Here is a 15369-nt window from a genome sequence, read left to right on the forward strand (position 1 = left end):
ACTGGTTGTTTCAAAATATGTAGGCATAACTTAAAGGATAGTTTAAGTGTTCTAAAATAAGAAAGAAAAAAAAACAAAAGGTACGACCTTGTTTCCCGCGTATTATAATCATTTTTGTATTATATATTGTGTTTTCACGTATAATATTCCTAGAAATATTTTCGAATTGTTATTTAATATAACTTCAATTTCAATATACGAAACCGTCTTATCATAAATCTTTTCGCTCCTTTCAAATATACCAGGTGTTGTTGTTTGAATTAGTTAACAACTCGAAATAAGAAGCTTACTTGTAAATAGTTGTAACAAGAGAAGTCAGTAAAGTTATATGAATTACTGGAAGACACAAATAACAGCTATCATTTTGAAACGATGATTACACGAACTTTTGTTCTTATTTTTAAGTACCGGAGTACATCACTCTTGAAATTTTAGCTCACAAATTTTGAAATATCCTATATATATATATATGTATATATACACGTACGTACGTATTTCAATATCACTAAACGTTTACCCAGTTACCTAGATTTTATACCAGAAATAAAAATACCCTAGGATAAATAAATTGAAAAAATATTTAATGGAATGAAGTGGATAAATCAATGAGTTTACAGATAAGAGAGCAGAGATCTTTTCTATACATCTACTACACATCTATCTACCACCTACGTAATCGAGAAAACACACCCATAAACACATACTGTTTGAACCATGGTAAACAAGAAAGAGTCGTCGAAAGAAATCGATCGTGCAAACGTCGAGATCGAGAAAAAAGAGGAGGCGCAAAGAAGAAAATATCCGGCGGTTGCGGATAAGGATAAAAAAGGGATAGCCAAATATTAGGGATCGAAGTTTGGGTTGGGCACAGGACGAAGGATCGTTCGTTCTTTCGTTCGTTCGTTCGTTCGTTCGTTCATGTGTGAGTGTGTAAAGTGAGTTCGAACGTGGGGTAGAGAGGAAGAGGGAGGGGTGGGTGGTGTGGGGGGACAGTGGGCGTTAGAAAATCTATCGCGTTTCGTCGTAAAGTAGATGCGCTTCCGGAATTCGATGATCGATAGTCGGAAAGCCACGGAACGGCAGAACCACTAACACCATCAAAAATGTTGTGTACGTGTTCGCAACGCTCACCCCTTTTCTTTTTTTTATTTATTTATTTATTACGAGAGAGAAATATATATATATGTATATATGTAAGTTAGAATCAGTTTTCTTGGAAACACATGCAAACGAACGGACCAAGAGGAAATCTGAAAGTTTTTCGAACGATCTATCGAATATGGTGGTGGTGATGGTGGTAATGGTATATCTACACGATCGAAGGTGGAAGATAAATAGTAGCACGACTAGTCGCGTTCGCAAAAGATTCCAAACGGTACGCTGCGAAATCCAGAAAGACGATTTATGGGAGAGAAGTAACGCTTCGATCTTTTACCTTATTTATCGGCTTTACTATCCTGTCAACATTATTCTGGCTTTTTTTTTCTTTTTTTTTTTCCTTAAATCATATCTTTATAAAATTATATTAACTTGAAAAATTAAACGTCACTCAGACATGAGTATATACGTAATCTGTAATTTTCTTTTTTTCTAATCTTATTTATTTTCTTCTCCTAATTATTCATTTATTCGGATAATGTGTACGTGTATGCGATATTTTTATTATTATTTTTTTTATTATTCCATATTTGTATAATTAATTTAATATAATAATATGCAACTCTCGGTTTAGAAATGTAACGCTACTAATTTTTTTCTTTTTTATTTTTTGTTGAGAAAAATTATCCGATTCTTAGGAGGAAATTAATTATTCATCTTTATTTATAAAACGATTACAAAGTCATTTAAATTTCAATTTTAATGATTATTTAAGGAATAGTAATTTTTACCTAAAACTTTGTATTTCATTCCCAGAATGATATTGTGCCACGGGAGAATTAATTTAATAGATGTGTAAAGTTCTCTTATTTTAAAATTTAAAATATAAAATTTTCTTTCATAATAATAATAATCGTGAAACTCGAGATTCACGCGTTTTTTAATATTTCAACGCGGTGAAATCTTTCAATCCTTTTTCCAAGTTAAATTTCAAAGTAAAGAAGATAAAAAGGAAATGGAAGATGAACAACGATCATTCGAAATCTACGATCAAGAAAGAAAGAAAGAAAAGAAAAGGAAAGATAGACGGGATAGTTGGATAAAACGAAGTCGAGCGTAAAAAATGTACGTGAAGATCTTACGAATTTTCTCTGTTCCTTTTATCTAAATATATCCATCGTCAAAAATTCTAATAAAGAAACTAATGGAAAGATGATCTCGTATAATATTACAAATACATGAATCAATCAAGAACAAAAATGTAAAATATAAATATAATTGATTATCGAAAAAACACGTACGAAAAAACACACGGAAATATTTATCTAAATAAATCGGATTAAATAAAAAAATAGTATTTTAGATAAACATATGTTCATTCGTGTTATCTGTATATATATATATATATATATTCGTGTATACACGTATGTTGATCGAAAAGAAGGATCAATAATATTAAGAAAGAGCTTCTACGTATCGCGAAATACTTTAAAACGGATAGAAACGTTTCAAGAAGAAGTTGATTATAGAAAAAAGATTCTCGTTTAAAGAAGAGATATTTACTTGGAGAAATATTTCATCTTATCTTAAAACTCACCTGACGTTACTTCTCCTTCTTCTTCTCTTTCTCTTTCTCTTTGAATAACGAGTAGAAATCAAAGTAGATAACATTAAGATTCCAAGTCTCTGGTTGAAGATGAAACGAAAGTTGAACGTTTGATCGTGATGAAAGTAGAAGTACTATGATCTCGATCAAAAACTGCTACGATCATCCCATCATTTTCTCTCTCTCTCTCTCTTTCTTTCTCTGCTCGAAACACTTGCACTCGAGAAGAAGATACGCTTATGTATTTACTTGCATATACAAATATGAATACATAAGACACGTGTTGTATGGATCAAACTCGACATAAATAAATGGACTATGACGAATCGATTCGAATGTCTCGATCGGATTGGAGATGAAAAAAAAATCAAATCGAATCAAATGAAAAATAAAACAAACAAAAAATCTATCTCCAACGCATATATTCGAATTGATTTCTCTCGCAATGTAAATCGCTTAGTGTCAATTATATTTAGCATGTTGGCACGTGATCATCTCACTGACTCACCACGGAACACCAGAACCATCCTCCTTCTCTTTTCATGATCGTTTAAAGACAGAAAAAGATAGAATGAGATGGTGGAGAGGGGCAGGAGGGAATGCGATGAAAAGAGATGGAAAGATCACGCACGAATCCGCTAAATGAATGCTTCGAACGACTGTCATTGACTCACTAAATGCTCTCTCGACATAAACTCACGACTGCGTAACACCGAGGAGTGACCGAGGCCATGATCGATCTTCCTCGATCCTCATCTGTGATTTTATTCCTCCGATATGTCTCTTTATACCTAATTATTTTTCTCTTGCAATTATTTTTTAATCCAATCAATTTATTCGTCATTAATATTTTCTTCTTTATATTGTTTCTCTACGGTTATTATGATAATAAATTATTTTTTCATTTTTTATATATGATATCGTAATATTACCAATACTACTATATTATTATTATAGAACCATTATACTTTTATCTACTATTTTCTTTTACTTTTATACACTTTTTATGCGTTATTACTATTATAATGATAAGTTTAATAATCATTACATAATTTTAATTTCCATTTTGTTTCACCTATATATTATATTGTATTACACTGTAATTAATGGGCTTTAGAGGGAGCTTAGGCTTTAGGGTCAATAAAATATTATTAAATAAATAAATAAATAAATTACTATCGAAATGATATTACGGACACAATCTCGGATTAAGAGTAATGGAATATATATATAAATATTATATAAAATAATTTTATTTATATTTTGAAAGCATTTTATTTTATAATATCTGTTATGTAATTTAAATAATTTGTTTATAATATCGTAATATTTGTATCGAAATGATATTATGAATACAATTTCGGATTAAGAATAATGCGAAAAGTATTATATCAAATAATTTGATTTATATATTTTGAAACGATTTTATTTCATAAAGTCTATTATGTAATTTAAATAATTTATTTATAATATCGTAATATTTGTATCGAAATGATATTATGAATACAATTTCGGATTAAGAATAATGCTAAAAGTATTATATCAAATGATTATATTCATATTTCGAAAACATATTATTTGGATTTTAACTTATGGGACATAATTTTTGGTATTGGTAATTAATTGAAACTTCAAATATTTATCTAACTTTAACACACTCGCATACACGTTAAAGACGATTTTACTTGGCGTTGTAATGATTTGAAGATTCCTATCTTGCGATAGGAATACTCGCGCACGAGTGCTCCTGTTTGTTATTTACTTGGAGTTTCGAGATAGCAGCTAATGATCCGAATCCTAGGAGCCTCGAGGCTATGGGCGACGCTCAAACTTTGATCGCACATCCTTCGATACCTCGTATCCTCCGGGTACCCCTTTGATGCCTTCAAAATATACGCATTTCGCTTCATTCAACATCGAATTAAGTAACAATGATGTTCACCAAAACGGATAATAACGTAAAATTCAAAATTCACAAATACAATCGATAGAATACGTATATGATTAAAGTAAAAAAACAAAATTCATTTTTTTACCCCGTTAATATTCTATCGAATTAATCAGGAAAATTCGTGCCGATCGATTTATTTTTTTTATTTTTCCAAAATACATCAAAATATAAATGCGTTGCCTTGAATTTTCTATTCAAACATTAGACCGCAAATTTTTCGTCCAATTTTATACAAAATAATGTCTTGTTTTTTTTTTTGATTTCCAAACAATCTAAATTTTAACACTTTTGTTCTTATTACTATAACTGCATAAAAACCAAATTGACTGTCATCAAATTTTTAGATGTCCTCAAATATTTGTTAATTATATTTCGAATGAAAAAAATTCGAACGTATATAAAAGAATAAAAATAAATATTATATTTTAATTAAACTTAGATAAAAAAAGAAATTGCACGAGAACGTTGTAAAAATTCAAATAAATATATCATAGATGTTAATCGTTCGATAATGAGATAATAACCTGTCCTATCTCGGCAACGTGACCAAAGGATGGAAAAAGGGTTGATAGAAGGGGAAGGGAAAAGGGTGGAATAGGAGGAAAAGGAAGAGGAGGAGGAGGAGGAGGAGGAGGAGGAGGTGGGAACGCAAACAAATTGCTAATTGTAAGATAATCGATTTATTGTTATTAACGCAATAATGGCAACATTGGAACTACCCGTTTGCATATTCATGTCGGAAAAGTTGGCTATATCTACGCACGGCTAGCTTCTGTGCAAGCTCTTCAACCCTCACTCTGTAGCTTTGTGAAGGCTGGGGATGTGGATTGGAGAGTACGATGACAACGACAACGAGGACACGTCGTTACTATAAGAACGGAATGCAAAAACCCATGTTGTCGTTATGACGCCTACGAAAAAGAAATCCACGAAGAAGGGAGAAACCTTCAACGTCACCCCACCCCCCTCCCTCGCCTACTGGTTCCCTTTTACCATGAGCCTTGGCCGTATACGTGGCTATATTCGCGTCGTAAAGATTTTATGGAGTCGGAGTAATGTTTCTGACTGCGTTGTAATCGGAAGGAAACGATGCCCGTGTGGAGACAAGAATAATGCATCGTAATGTCGCGATAAAGAATTCAATTAAATTGTAGAGTAAGAAAATAATAGTAGCTTTTTGTTTTTTAAACATTGACAAACTGTATGCACTAGCTATCGATCGAAAATTTCAATACATCTAATAATAAATTTAACAGTTGAGAGGTTTCACGATTTCGAGGATCTTCTCTAAATATTTTTGGTACCGCTATAGTGTGCATTCTATAAACACATTTTTACTAATTTTCTTTCTTCTTTTTTTTATTTTGACCTGAAATTAAAGGTCCTTTCATTTTTAAAGGCTACTTAGTGTACGTTTATTGCATTTTTATTATATATTTATACACGTTCCCTTATTCTTGCACGTATGTGTTAGAAATATTCGTCAAATAAATATCTCAAATTAAAAGTAATAAACTTTCTCACGAGAGAAGCAGAATTTCTTTTTCGACGGTCTGGATTGTGCGTGTTAGAGGAGAAAAAGTTATTTGGAGAAATTTATTTATAAAAAAATAAAAAAGAAGACTATTTGTTTTTTTCTAACTGTAAATAAACTTAATTGAAACTGTTTGGTTTGTTTTATTACTCTTGCAGTTGAAATCTAAGATTGGTTTTGTAAATGTGATGTTACCAGCATCGAAATATATATTTTTTGACTAGATAAGTTAAAACAAAAATTTGAATCTTCAAACCACTTTATTTAATTTAAAATTATATTTAATATAAATATTATTAATATTATTCATTTTTTTTTTACAATAAATTACTATGAAAAGAGAAATATAATATAATACGCATGAGTTCTGAATAAATAATGCAATAATTAAATATGAAGGATACAATGTTTTTTTTAATCAAAAATGAAAACAAACTACGTAAGAAAATATTAGTAAATTAGTGATTATCATTTATATATATTGTACTATATATCTCATCTATTATGTACACCCAAGGGGATATTTAAGGTTTAATCATTGTTCCCAAAAGACACAGGCAGTCTTCCTAATCGCATGTCACGAACGGATAGCGTATACATTCATGTGAGGTAACACGTGCATAGTAGTATGTCAAGCTGCGTCGTGGCTCAGCAGTGTTCCTTCGGCCTCCAGGAGGAGGCCTTGTCAAAAGACAGCTGTCTCTCATCGTAGGAAACCTCAGGGATACAGAATCTCTCCATGGGGTCCATATACCAGGGCCGTAATTAGAAATGACGATTCTCTTCTCTTCTCTGCTTTCCTTTGATTTCGTCTAAACTTTTTGCACAAATTAATTTTCCTTCGAGATTAAAATTTGTATATTCTTTTTACTTGGTTAAATAATAAATAAATAATAATTAAATATAATATTTACGTGCAATTATAAAATTGTGGTAAATTTAAAGAGAATTTTCATTTGTAAATTTTGAAGTCAATCATATTCGTGCAAGTTTGTGGCACGTTTACTTCAATTACGAGATATCTAGAAATTATTTATGCAATATTATCATTCAATTTTGCTTATTAATTTTTAAAATTTATATTTATCAACATTTACTTCGTTAAAATAATAATATTACGAACGTTTGATATGTATACCATTAGTGCATTCGTAAAGCTTTCAAACGCTGTCACGTGTACGTTGATGCATTTTAGCATCAATTCGTTCGGTAGCAACAGTGATTGCTTTTAAATCATCAATGTCTGTCGTCCGCATATTGTAAACAATATCTTTGACGAATCTCCAAAAAAATTAATCACACAGGGTATATTATTTTAGCTGATCCATGAATTGTATCTTTACAAACAAACTTTGTACGTAAAAAAAAAAAAAAAGAATAAAATAAAATAAATTTTCACCTAAAATTTTATACAAAAAAAAAAATTCGCAAAGAAATATTTAAACTTGTCAACCATTTATTACAACAAACAAAAATAATGTAAATAATTTTCAAACACATTGTTTCGTGTCACATTGTTTTTTTCGCAATAGAAAATATTTAACCGATTATTAAATTTAATTTTAATGTTTAATAAAAGTATATTGAGCACACACACAAATATGTAAAACGTTCCAAGACGACGAGTACGATCTGGGAATAAATCAAAATGGCGTCTATCAACATAACGCTTCGTATCTTGCGATCATAAAATCCTCGATATCTTCGTATCGCATTAATCGTTTACATAATGAACCTCCGAAAACCGCGAGTTTGAGAGATACGATCGATTCCATGAAGCGGATACGCGCGGTTATGGTTATTATAGTACACGCAGCTTCGGTACTAAATAATAATCTTCCAAAATAACCGCCGCGATAACCGTAGTTTATGATATTCGTTAATTGACAATCGCATCTGTTAATGATACTCCCGATGTCCCGATGGCTATAAAACCAATGGATTTCAACGATATCGATTTCACGATCACGTTCGCATACACGTACACATCATGCGACATACCTGAAAATTTACATATTTCCTTATATAAATTGAGATACACAAATATACATATATAAGTATTACGTATAAATTTATATATTATATCTTTTTGAATGAAATTGATCTAAGATTTTCGTCGAGACTTACCCCCACACCACCCCAACCCCAACCCCAACCCCCCCCACAGACTTCGTTGGTAGAAAAGTAAAATCTCGTTTTCCCCTTTTCCACCTATTATCCTCCACTTCGTTTATTAATCGTAACATAAACTTGTACTCCAGGAAAATCGTGGAGAAGTTTAGAATAAGAAATAATTTATTCTCTCTATCTCTTTATCTCCCTTACTCCTCTCTCCTACTCTCTCAAGAAAGCAGGACGAAGCTCTTAAGAAGAAGTACGTCGTTGCGCTAGCGTAAGAAGACCGTAATTATTTAGCCCGTAACGTTCGCTCTTCTGAATTATGAGATTGTTTATAAAGAGAATGAGGGATTAAAAAAAAAAGAAAAAAAAAAGAAGAAGAAAAAAAAAGGAGAGAGAAATATAATGGAAAGGAAAATAAAATGAGAAGAGGAAAAAGAGGGAAGATAGGTCGGGACAATTTTAACGACGATTAAACGCTTCGTCGTCCCTCCCTCCCCCCTCCCTCCCTCCATCCTACCTCTTTTTATTTTCTATTATTTCACTCGATAACTTTTTTCTTTCCATTGTTACAGTGCTATGCGCGTTTTGCTGTCGAAATTACCGAGGCCGTGGATCGTCGACGAGAAAAAGGACGATGGATACACGGCTCTTCATCTGGCAGCTCTGAACAATCACGTCGAAGTCGCTGAACAATTGGCGCGTGCTGGAAAAGCCGATCTAGATTTGCAAAATGTGAATTTGCAGACCGCTCTACATCTCGCCGTTGAACGACAGCATACACAAATTGTCCGAGTACGTGGAGAAACATTTTTATTATTTTCTGATAGAAAATCAATTTGTCGAATTTAATCGAAAAAAAAAAAAAAAAAAAAAAAAAAAAAATAAGCTAGCGTGATTTATGTATTCAATTTATAAATTCGCGTATCGTATGTCAAGAAATTATTAAATTAAAGATTGTTCTTTTTATTTCTACTCGCAAAACATTATCGGTCAAATTTGAAACTTCTTTTTTTTGGGGGCAGGGGGGTGAAAAGAAATTAAACGGTATTGAATATAATTTGCAATGAGTCATCATTTGTGATTGCAGTTATTGGTACGAGAAGGTGCAAATTTGAACGTGGCCGACAAAGACGGTGACACGCCACTTCACGAAGCTCTGAGGCATCACACTTTGTCGCAGCTGCGACAGCTGCAGGACGTCCGTGACGTTGGTCGTCTTTTAATGGGTCTTGGTGCACAGGGTCAGGACAAGAAGAGTAGTTCCTTCATCGCTTGCTTCCTGGCAGCTCATGGTGCCGATCTAGAATTGAAAAATAAAAAGGGCCAAACACCCTTGGACCTATGTCCAGATCCAAATCTTTGTAAAACTTTGACAACGTGTCACAAAGACAAGGAATCGTCAGTATCGTTTTTACTCTTTTCTTTTTTTTTATATCCATATTTGATTCATTTCTTTTCTTTTTTATTTGTTTAAATAACACAAAAATCGATTCAATCGCTTCAGGGATGAATTTTTTATTTTAATAACAGCATAGAAATTTGTTTAATTTCAAAATATAATAAAACCAAGTGTCCACATATACGCACAAAAGTCCTGAAGGGATTAATATTTATTAGCATAGGATAAACAGTAATTTTTATTAAAGAAATTTGTTCATCCCATTTATATATGAATTTTTCTTGTTAGACACGACATCGAAACTGCAGCACCATCGGGAACAATCGACGAATGTCTCGTTTGCACCGATGGAAAACGTGAAATGCTTTTCAGCCCTTGCGGACACGTTGCTTGTTGCAACGTTTGTGCTCCAAGAGTAAAGAAATGTCTTATCTGCAGAGAGAATATTCTTACAAAAGTGAAGGTAAATTGATCACGCAGAAATCATTCAAATTCATCCGAAATTCTTTGAATTTCTTAGAATAATTTTATAAACTTCAACAGATCGAGGAATGCGTTGTTTGCTCGGATCGCAAGGCCAGTGTTCTATTCCGTCCGTGTGGTCACATATGTGCCTGTGGGAGTTGTGCTGCCTTAATGAAGAAATGTGTTCAATGCAGAACACAAATTCAGCACATGGTACCGCTGTCAATTTGCTGCGGCGGAGGAGGTGATGTCACTTACATTAAAGGGTGCAATGCCTCAGGTACAAAGATCACTTTGGCCAGAGTGTCCTTGCAAACCATTATTTTCCCTTCCTGATTGAAAATTATTTTATTATACAATTATCAACTCAATGAAATAAAAATATTGCATTACAAATTCATCTTTAGAAAAGCACGCTTCATTTTCTAGAAAAACTGTTCTGAAAAAAAAAGAATTATTTGTTTTCAATTAATAAATTATAATTTTGTTATGTTTTATTTTGTAAATGGTATTAAGATTTCAACTGAAAAATATTCCAAATTTTCTTCAAATTTGTAAATAACATTTTCTGCAATCTTTATTATCAAGAAACTTGAGATGCAATATTTCTTTTAATTTTCATTCAATAATTAAAACATTAGTACATATTGTTACATCGTAAAAAATGAAACCCTTGTCCCTGGCAAACGAGAAGAAAATTGAGAAACGTGTTATGATTTTTATATTTGATATTTTATATTTGAAGGAACCATATCAGAAGTTAAAGCTGATGTAGAAGAAGAACCGGTACCAATACCGACAGCCAATACCAATACCAACACCAATACCAATACCAATACCAATACCAATACCAATACTAATACTAATACCAATACTAATACTAATACCAATACCAACACCGGTGGTGGGGAAGCTCTTTTGATGAACAATGGAAGTCGAGACACGTCTCACAGCGATATTCAGAAACTTCAACAACAATTGCAAGATATCAAGGAACAAGTACGTGTTCCTTTCATTTTGTATACTTTCCTTGCATTTATTATATCTTTAGATATCAAAATAATATCAGACCAGTCCAAAAATTCGTTCGTATTTCCTTTCTTAAGGATTTTGCAACAATACAATCAATGATAGATTTATGAAGGAAGCTCGTATCATCTAAAAATTTTTGTCATAAACCAAAACCACATCAAATGGTATTGCTTATTATTAAAACTACTGTCCTCTTCCGTAAATCTTGGAAACCATTCTTAAGCAGTTCTTAAATAGTGAGATAAATTTCGTCTGCGACAAAACTTACATCGTTACCTTAAAAGAAAACTACAAAACTTGTCATTTGTACTATGTATCAATATTCATTTGTTATTGTTTCTTTTTTAAATCGAATGTGAACAAAAGTTAATGAAAAACTTAGTGATTGATTACGACATTTAAATAAGATGTGACTTAATTTTGAAAATGTAGTAATAAAACATAATAGGTCAAAGTTAATCCATTCATATGATTCAAATATGAACGGACTTTCGAATTGATCTGATACTTTTGATCAAATAACCGAAAGAAAATTTGATAATTTTTAATTTAAAAATGGTGTTCTTCTTTTCCAGACAATGTGTCCAGTTTGTTTGGATCGTTTAAAAAATATGATCTTCCTCTGCGGTCATGGAACCTGTCAAATGTGTGGAGATCGAATGTCGGAGTGTCCAATATGCCGCAAAGCAGTAGACAAACGCATTTTGCTCTATTGAATAGACTGACCGTTAGTTCTGAGTTAGGACTATCGAAATATTAATAATAATGATAATCTAATAATCTAATAGTAATTCCTAATTGCATATTTATATAATGTAACGCAAATGGAATCGTAACGACCGCGAACTTTTTCCCATTCCCTTAATCATCGCGATGGTCCTATTATTAATATTGCATGTTCATTATTTGAAAAAAAAAAAAAGAAGATATCTATAAACATTTAAACATAAAAATAAACATTTCGTAATAGTATATTTCGTATAAGAAATATTTAATAAAAAAATTAATAAATAAACAGCATAAATGTGTAAGAGAAAACAAAACATCGTATGATAAACGTATGCATTAACGTTCGTTACAATTCTTTCCATTTTATCTTTTTTTGACAATTTAAATAATATTTAAATTTCTTCCTAATTATTCAAACGATATACCATTAATATTTAAATAGGATCAAATGTTTACGTAGCGTGCCAACTATGGCAATAGATTTAATAATGCGATAATAATGAATTGAGAATGAATTAACGAAGAAATATTAACATTAGTTATTCCGTAAAATAATTAATAAGGAATTAATTTTTATTTCATTAAAGTATATTAAATATTATTTACTTAAATTTTATTATATACATATATATATGGAACGAGCGCCTCCATGCCAAATACTTAAATAAGCATTCGTGAAGAGATTTGACGATGGACTCTGGATAGCTCAATGGAAAAAGAGCAATCGCTCGGAAAGCGAAAAATCCGTGATTCGAGTCCCGGTCAGTCCAGTCAGTCCAGCGGTCTAATTTTTTTCACGAATCTTACATATATATAATATGCATGTAGAAAAAGAATAATCAGCGTTATTAATGAACATTATTAAAAAACAAAAAAAAAACACTTTTTAATTAATCATAATTTTTAGTGGAGGGTACCATAAACATTATTACGATTATGTAGGAGTATATTTGAGCTATAGTTTTAATCGAATAAGGCTATAATCATTTCATTGTTATCATTCATATATATGCAGTATTTGTTGTTGATACAAGAGAACTATATACTTATTACTTATGTATTACTAGTAATACGTAGTACTTACAACAACTGCCTTGTTTACATTTTTCATCATTCATTATTGTTGACAATCATTCAATTGATTGAATGTTACAAAATGATCATCTTTCTATATCTTACCTGTTAAATGAGAATGAATGATTAGTAATACATAGTACTTATAATAATTGCTTTGTCTACGTTTGTCATGATTAATTATTGTTGACGATTATTCAATTAATTGAATGTTTGAAAATTAGGAATGGTCTTTTTCTATATCTTACCTGTTAAATGAGAATGAATGATTAATTAGTACATACGTTCCTAAATGCATATAAAAATTTTATGAACGTTATTTTATCTAAAAAAACAATTGAAAAGCTATTGCATCTATAAAAAAAAAAAACTTATTTCTTGGTACACATACTTATATTTTGTTATAATTATATATAAAATATTCTTCGTCATCCTTGGTTTATGTTTTTTATACCTATATTTATGAATATAAGTATACATATATATATCTATACAAATTTATTAATATGCATGCATAGGATTATAAATCTTGTTATGATCTTAAAAAGAAAAAAAAAACAGAAGAAATAACAAAAAATAATTTGTGTGTGTCAAAATATTATATATATATATATATATAATTCTCGTTTACCATAATAAATTTTAGTATTATATATAAGTCAATAAGACTTTATATAATTACTCAGTATTCAATTATATTTAATCGATGGTGTTAATAGAGTAGAAATATTGGAACATCACATGTAACGATATTATTAGAAACTTAAGAGTAATTATCTATTTGTTTTTTTTTTCTTTTTTTTTTTAACAAAGCTTGTTCTACCGAAACACTTTTAAAATATTATTATTATTTTAAATATATTTTAATATCTATTTAGTTTATTATATATATACGCGTAATATGATACAGTTTCAATAGTACGATCAATTTCTCTCAGTGGCATAAATTTCGTAAAGAAAAGATTCAAATGATTAAGAAATTATCATTAATTTATCTTTTCGTTCTTCTATTTTTTTTTTTTTATTTTCTTTTCTATTTTATTTTTCTATAATCTATTCGTATATTTTGTTCTTTTCTTCTTTTAAATAATGATTATATCGCACAAATATATAACGTAAAATGGCAGAAAATTATATAAAATACTGCTAAGTAAGCTATAAACAATAAGTTGCCTTTCTGTAAAAGAATGTAATTCCAATTACGAGCCTCATAATATCACACAATTTATTATATATACACATATATATATATATATATATATATCACGTTAACATATATTGTAATATTATAAAATACAAAACTGCCAAATAAATGACTTTTTTAAACACCATTTATCATAATATATCCAAAGATAAAAATTTCATTCAATTAATTTTAAATAACAAAAAATCAAATGACATTTAATTAAATAAAATAATTTAAATATCAAAACACGAATGACTAAAATATAATAATTTAAATAATTATGATAAAAATAATTTGCAAAATATACGAATATTATGAAAAATTATTTATTTTCAAGTATTGGAGAATGTAATTTTACATAAGTGAAGCAATTGGTTACAGTCAACTGAATATACAAAATATGTTATTAAATAAATAGTTTTTAAAGAACTTGTGACAAAGAAACTAATTAAATCGAATTAAGGGAGTACTCTAATCTAGAATTTTTAAAAATTCGATGTTATTTTTTCATTTTCTGAAAGTATAAATCTTTAAAAATATGTTCCTAAAACAAAATTTAAAAATTTTTGAAAGTTACAAAGTTATAACCGTTTAATGCAGTAGTATTAAGTATGGTTCCAACCCGCATCAAAACTTTAACCACTTTTTTCTCGAAACTACTTTTTTCAAGCTAGCCGACATATCTTGAGTTCTATTTATTCAATCAACTTCAAATTTGGCATGTACCTTCAGTACATACTGCTTTATGGTAGGTATTACGGACATCGCTAAATTTTAATTTTTACTATTTTTAAAAAATAAAAGACTTTGTGTGTGTGTGTGAAAAAAGTCAAAGAAACAATTTTTTTTAAACAGCTGCTACGTTTAGAACCTTTTTTCATTTTTTTTTTATTGTAGTTCCATTCAAAATGTCAACCTTTCTAAACAAGAATTTTTGTTTTGTTTTATTGTCAAATGAATAAACTCCAAAATCATGTCAACTAGCACATCACTTTATTTTCCATGGCCACGTTTAAATTGCTGTAAATCCTTGAATTTTAAATTTGGATGCATGAGAATTTTTTTATATGTTTTTAAATTATCGATAAATAGATGATAAAATAATTGATAGTAAAAATATTAATAGTCTTTCTTTTATTAAGTCCTAAAAAAGCAAAATTTATCGCTTTCTAGA

At 30.0% G+C, this 15369-nt stretch overlaps 1 protein-coding gene across 2 annotated transcripts in view; it reads left to right on the plus strand.

The window, feature by feature from the left end:
• Nucleotides 1-12151, plus strand: part of LOC122516238 (E3 ubiquitin-protein ligase MIB1) — a 493031-nt gene extending 480880 nt beyond the window's left edge. The window contains exons 10-15 of one of the 2 annotated variants that reach the window (XM_043633903.1): nucleotides 8883-9102; nucleotides 9398-9708; nucleotides 9998-10172; nucleotides 10253-10454; nucleotides 10920-11173; nucleotides 11782-12151. In XM_043633903.1, coding sequence (XP_043489838.1) covers nucleotides 8883-9102; nucleotides 9398-9708; nucleotides 9998-10172; nucleotides 10253-10454; nucleotides 10920-11173; nucleotides 11782-11922 — 1303 coding nt within the window. In that variant the 3' untranslated portion in view covers nucleotides 11923-12151. The remainder of the gene's footprint in view (nucleotides 1-8882; nucleotides 9103-9397; nucleotides 9709-9997; nucleotides 10173-10252; nucleotides 10455-10919; nucleotides 11174-11781) is intronic. The other variant, XM_043633904.1, reaches the window with a different exon arrangement.
• The last annotated feature ends 3218 nt before the right edge of the window (nucleotides 12152-15369 follow it).

The sequence above is a fragment of the Polistes fuscatus genome, unplaced genomic scaffold (assembly GCF_010416935.1).
Source record: "Polistes fuscatus isolate 324 unplaced genomic scaffold, CU_Pfus_HIC Scaffold2, whole genome shotgun sequence".
In the NCBI taxonomy this organism is placed as follows: Eukaryota; Metazoa; Arthropoda; class Insecta; order Hymenoptera; family Vespidae; genus Polistes; species Polistes fuscatus.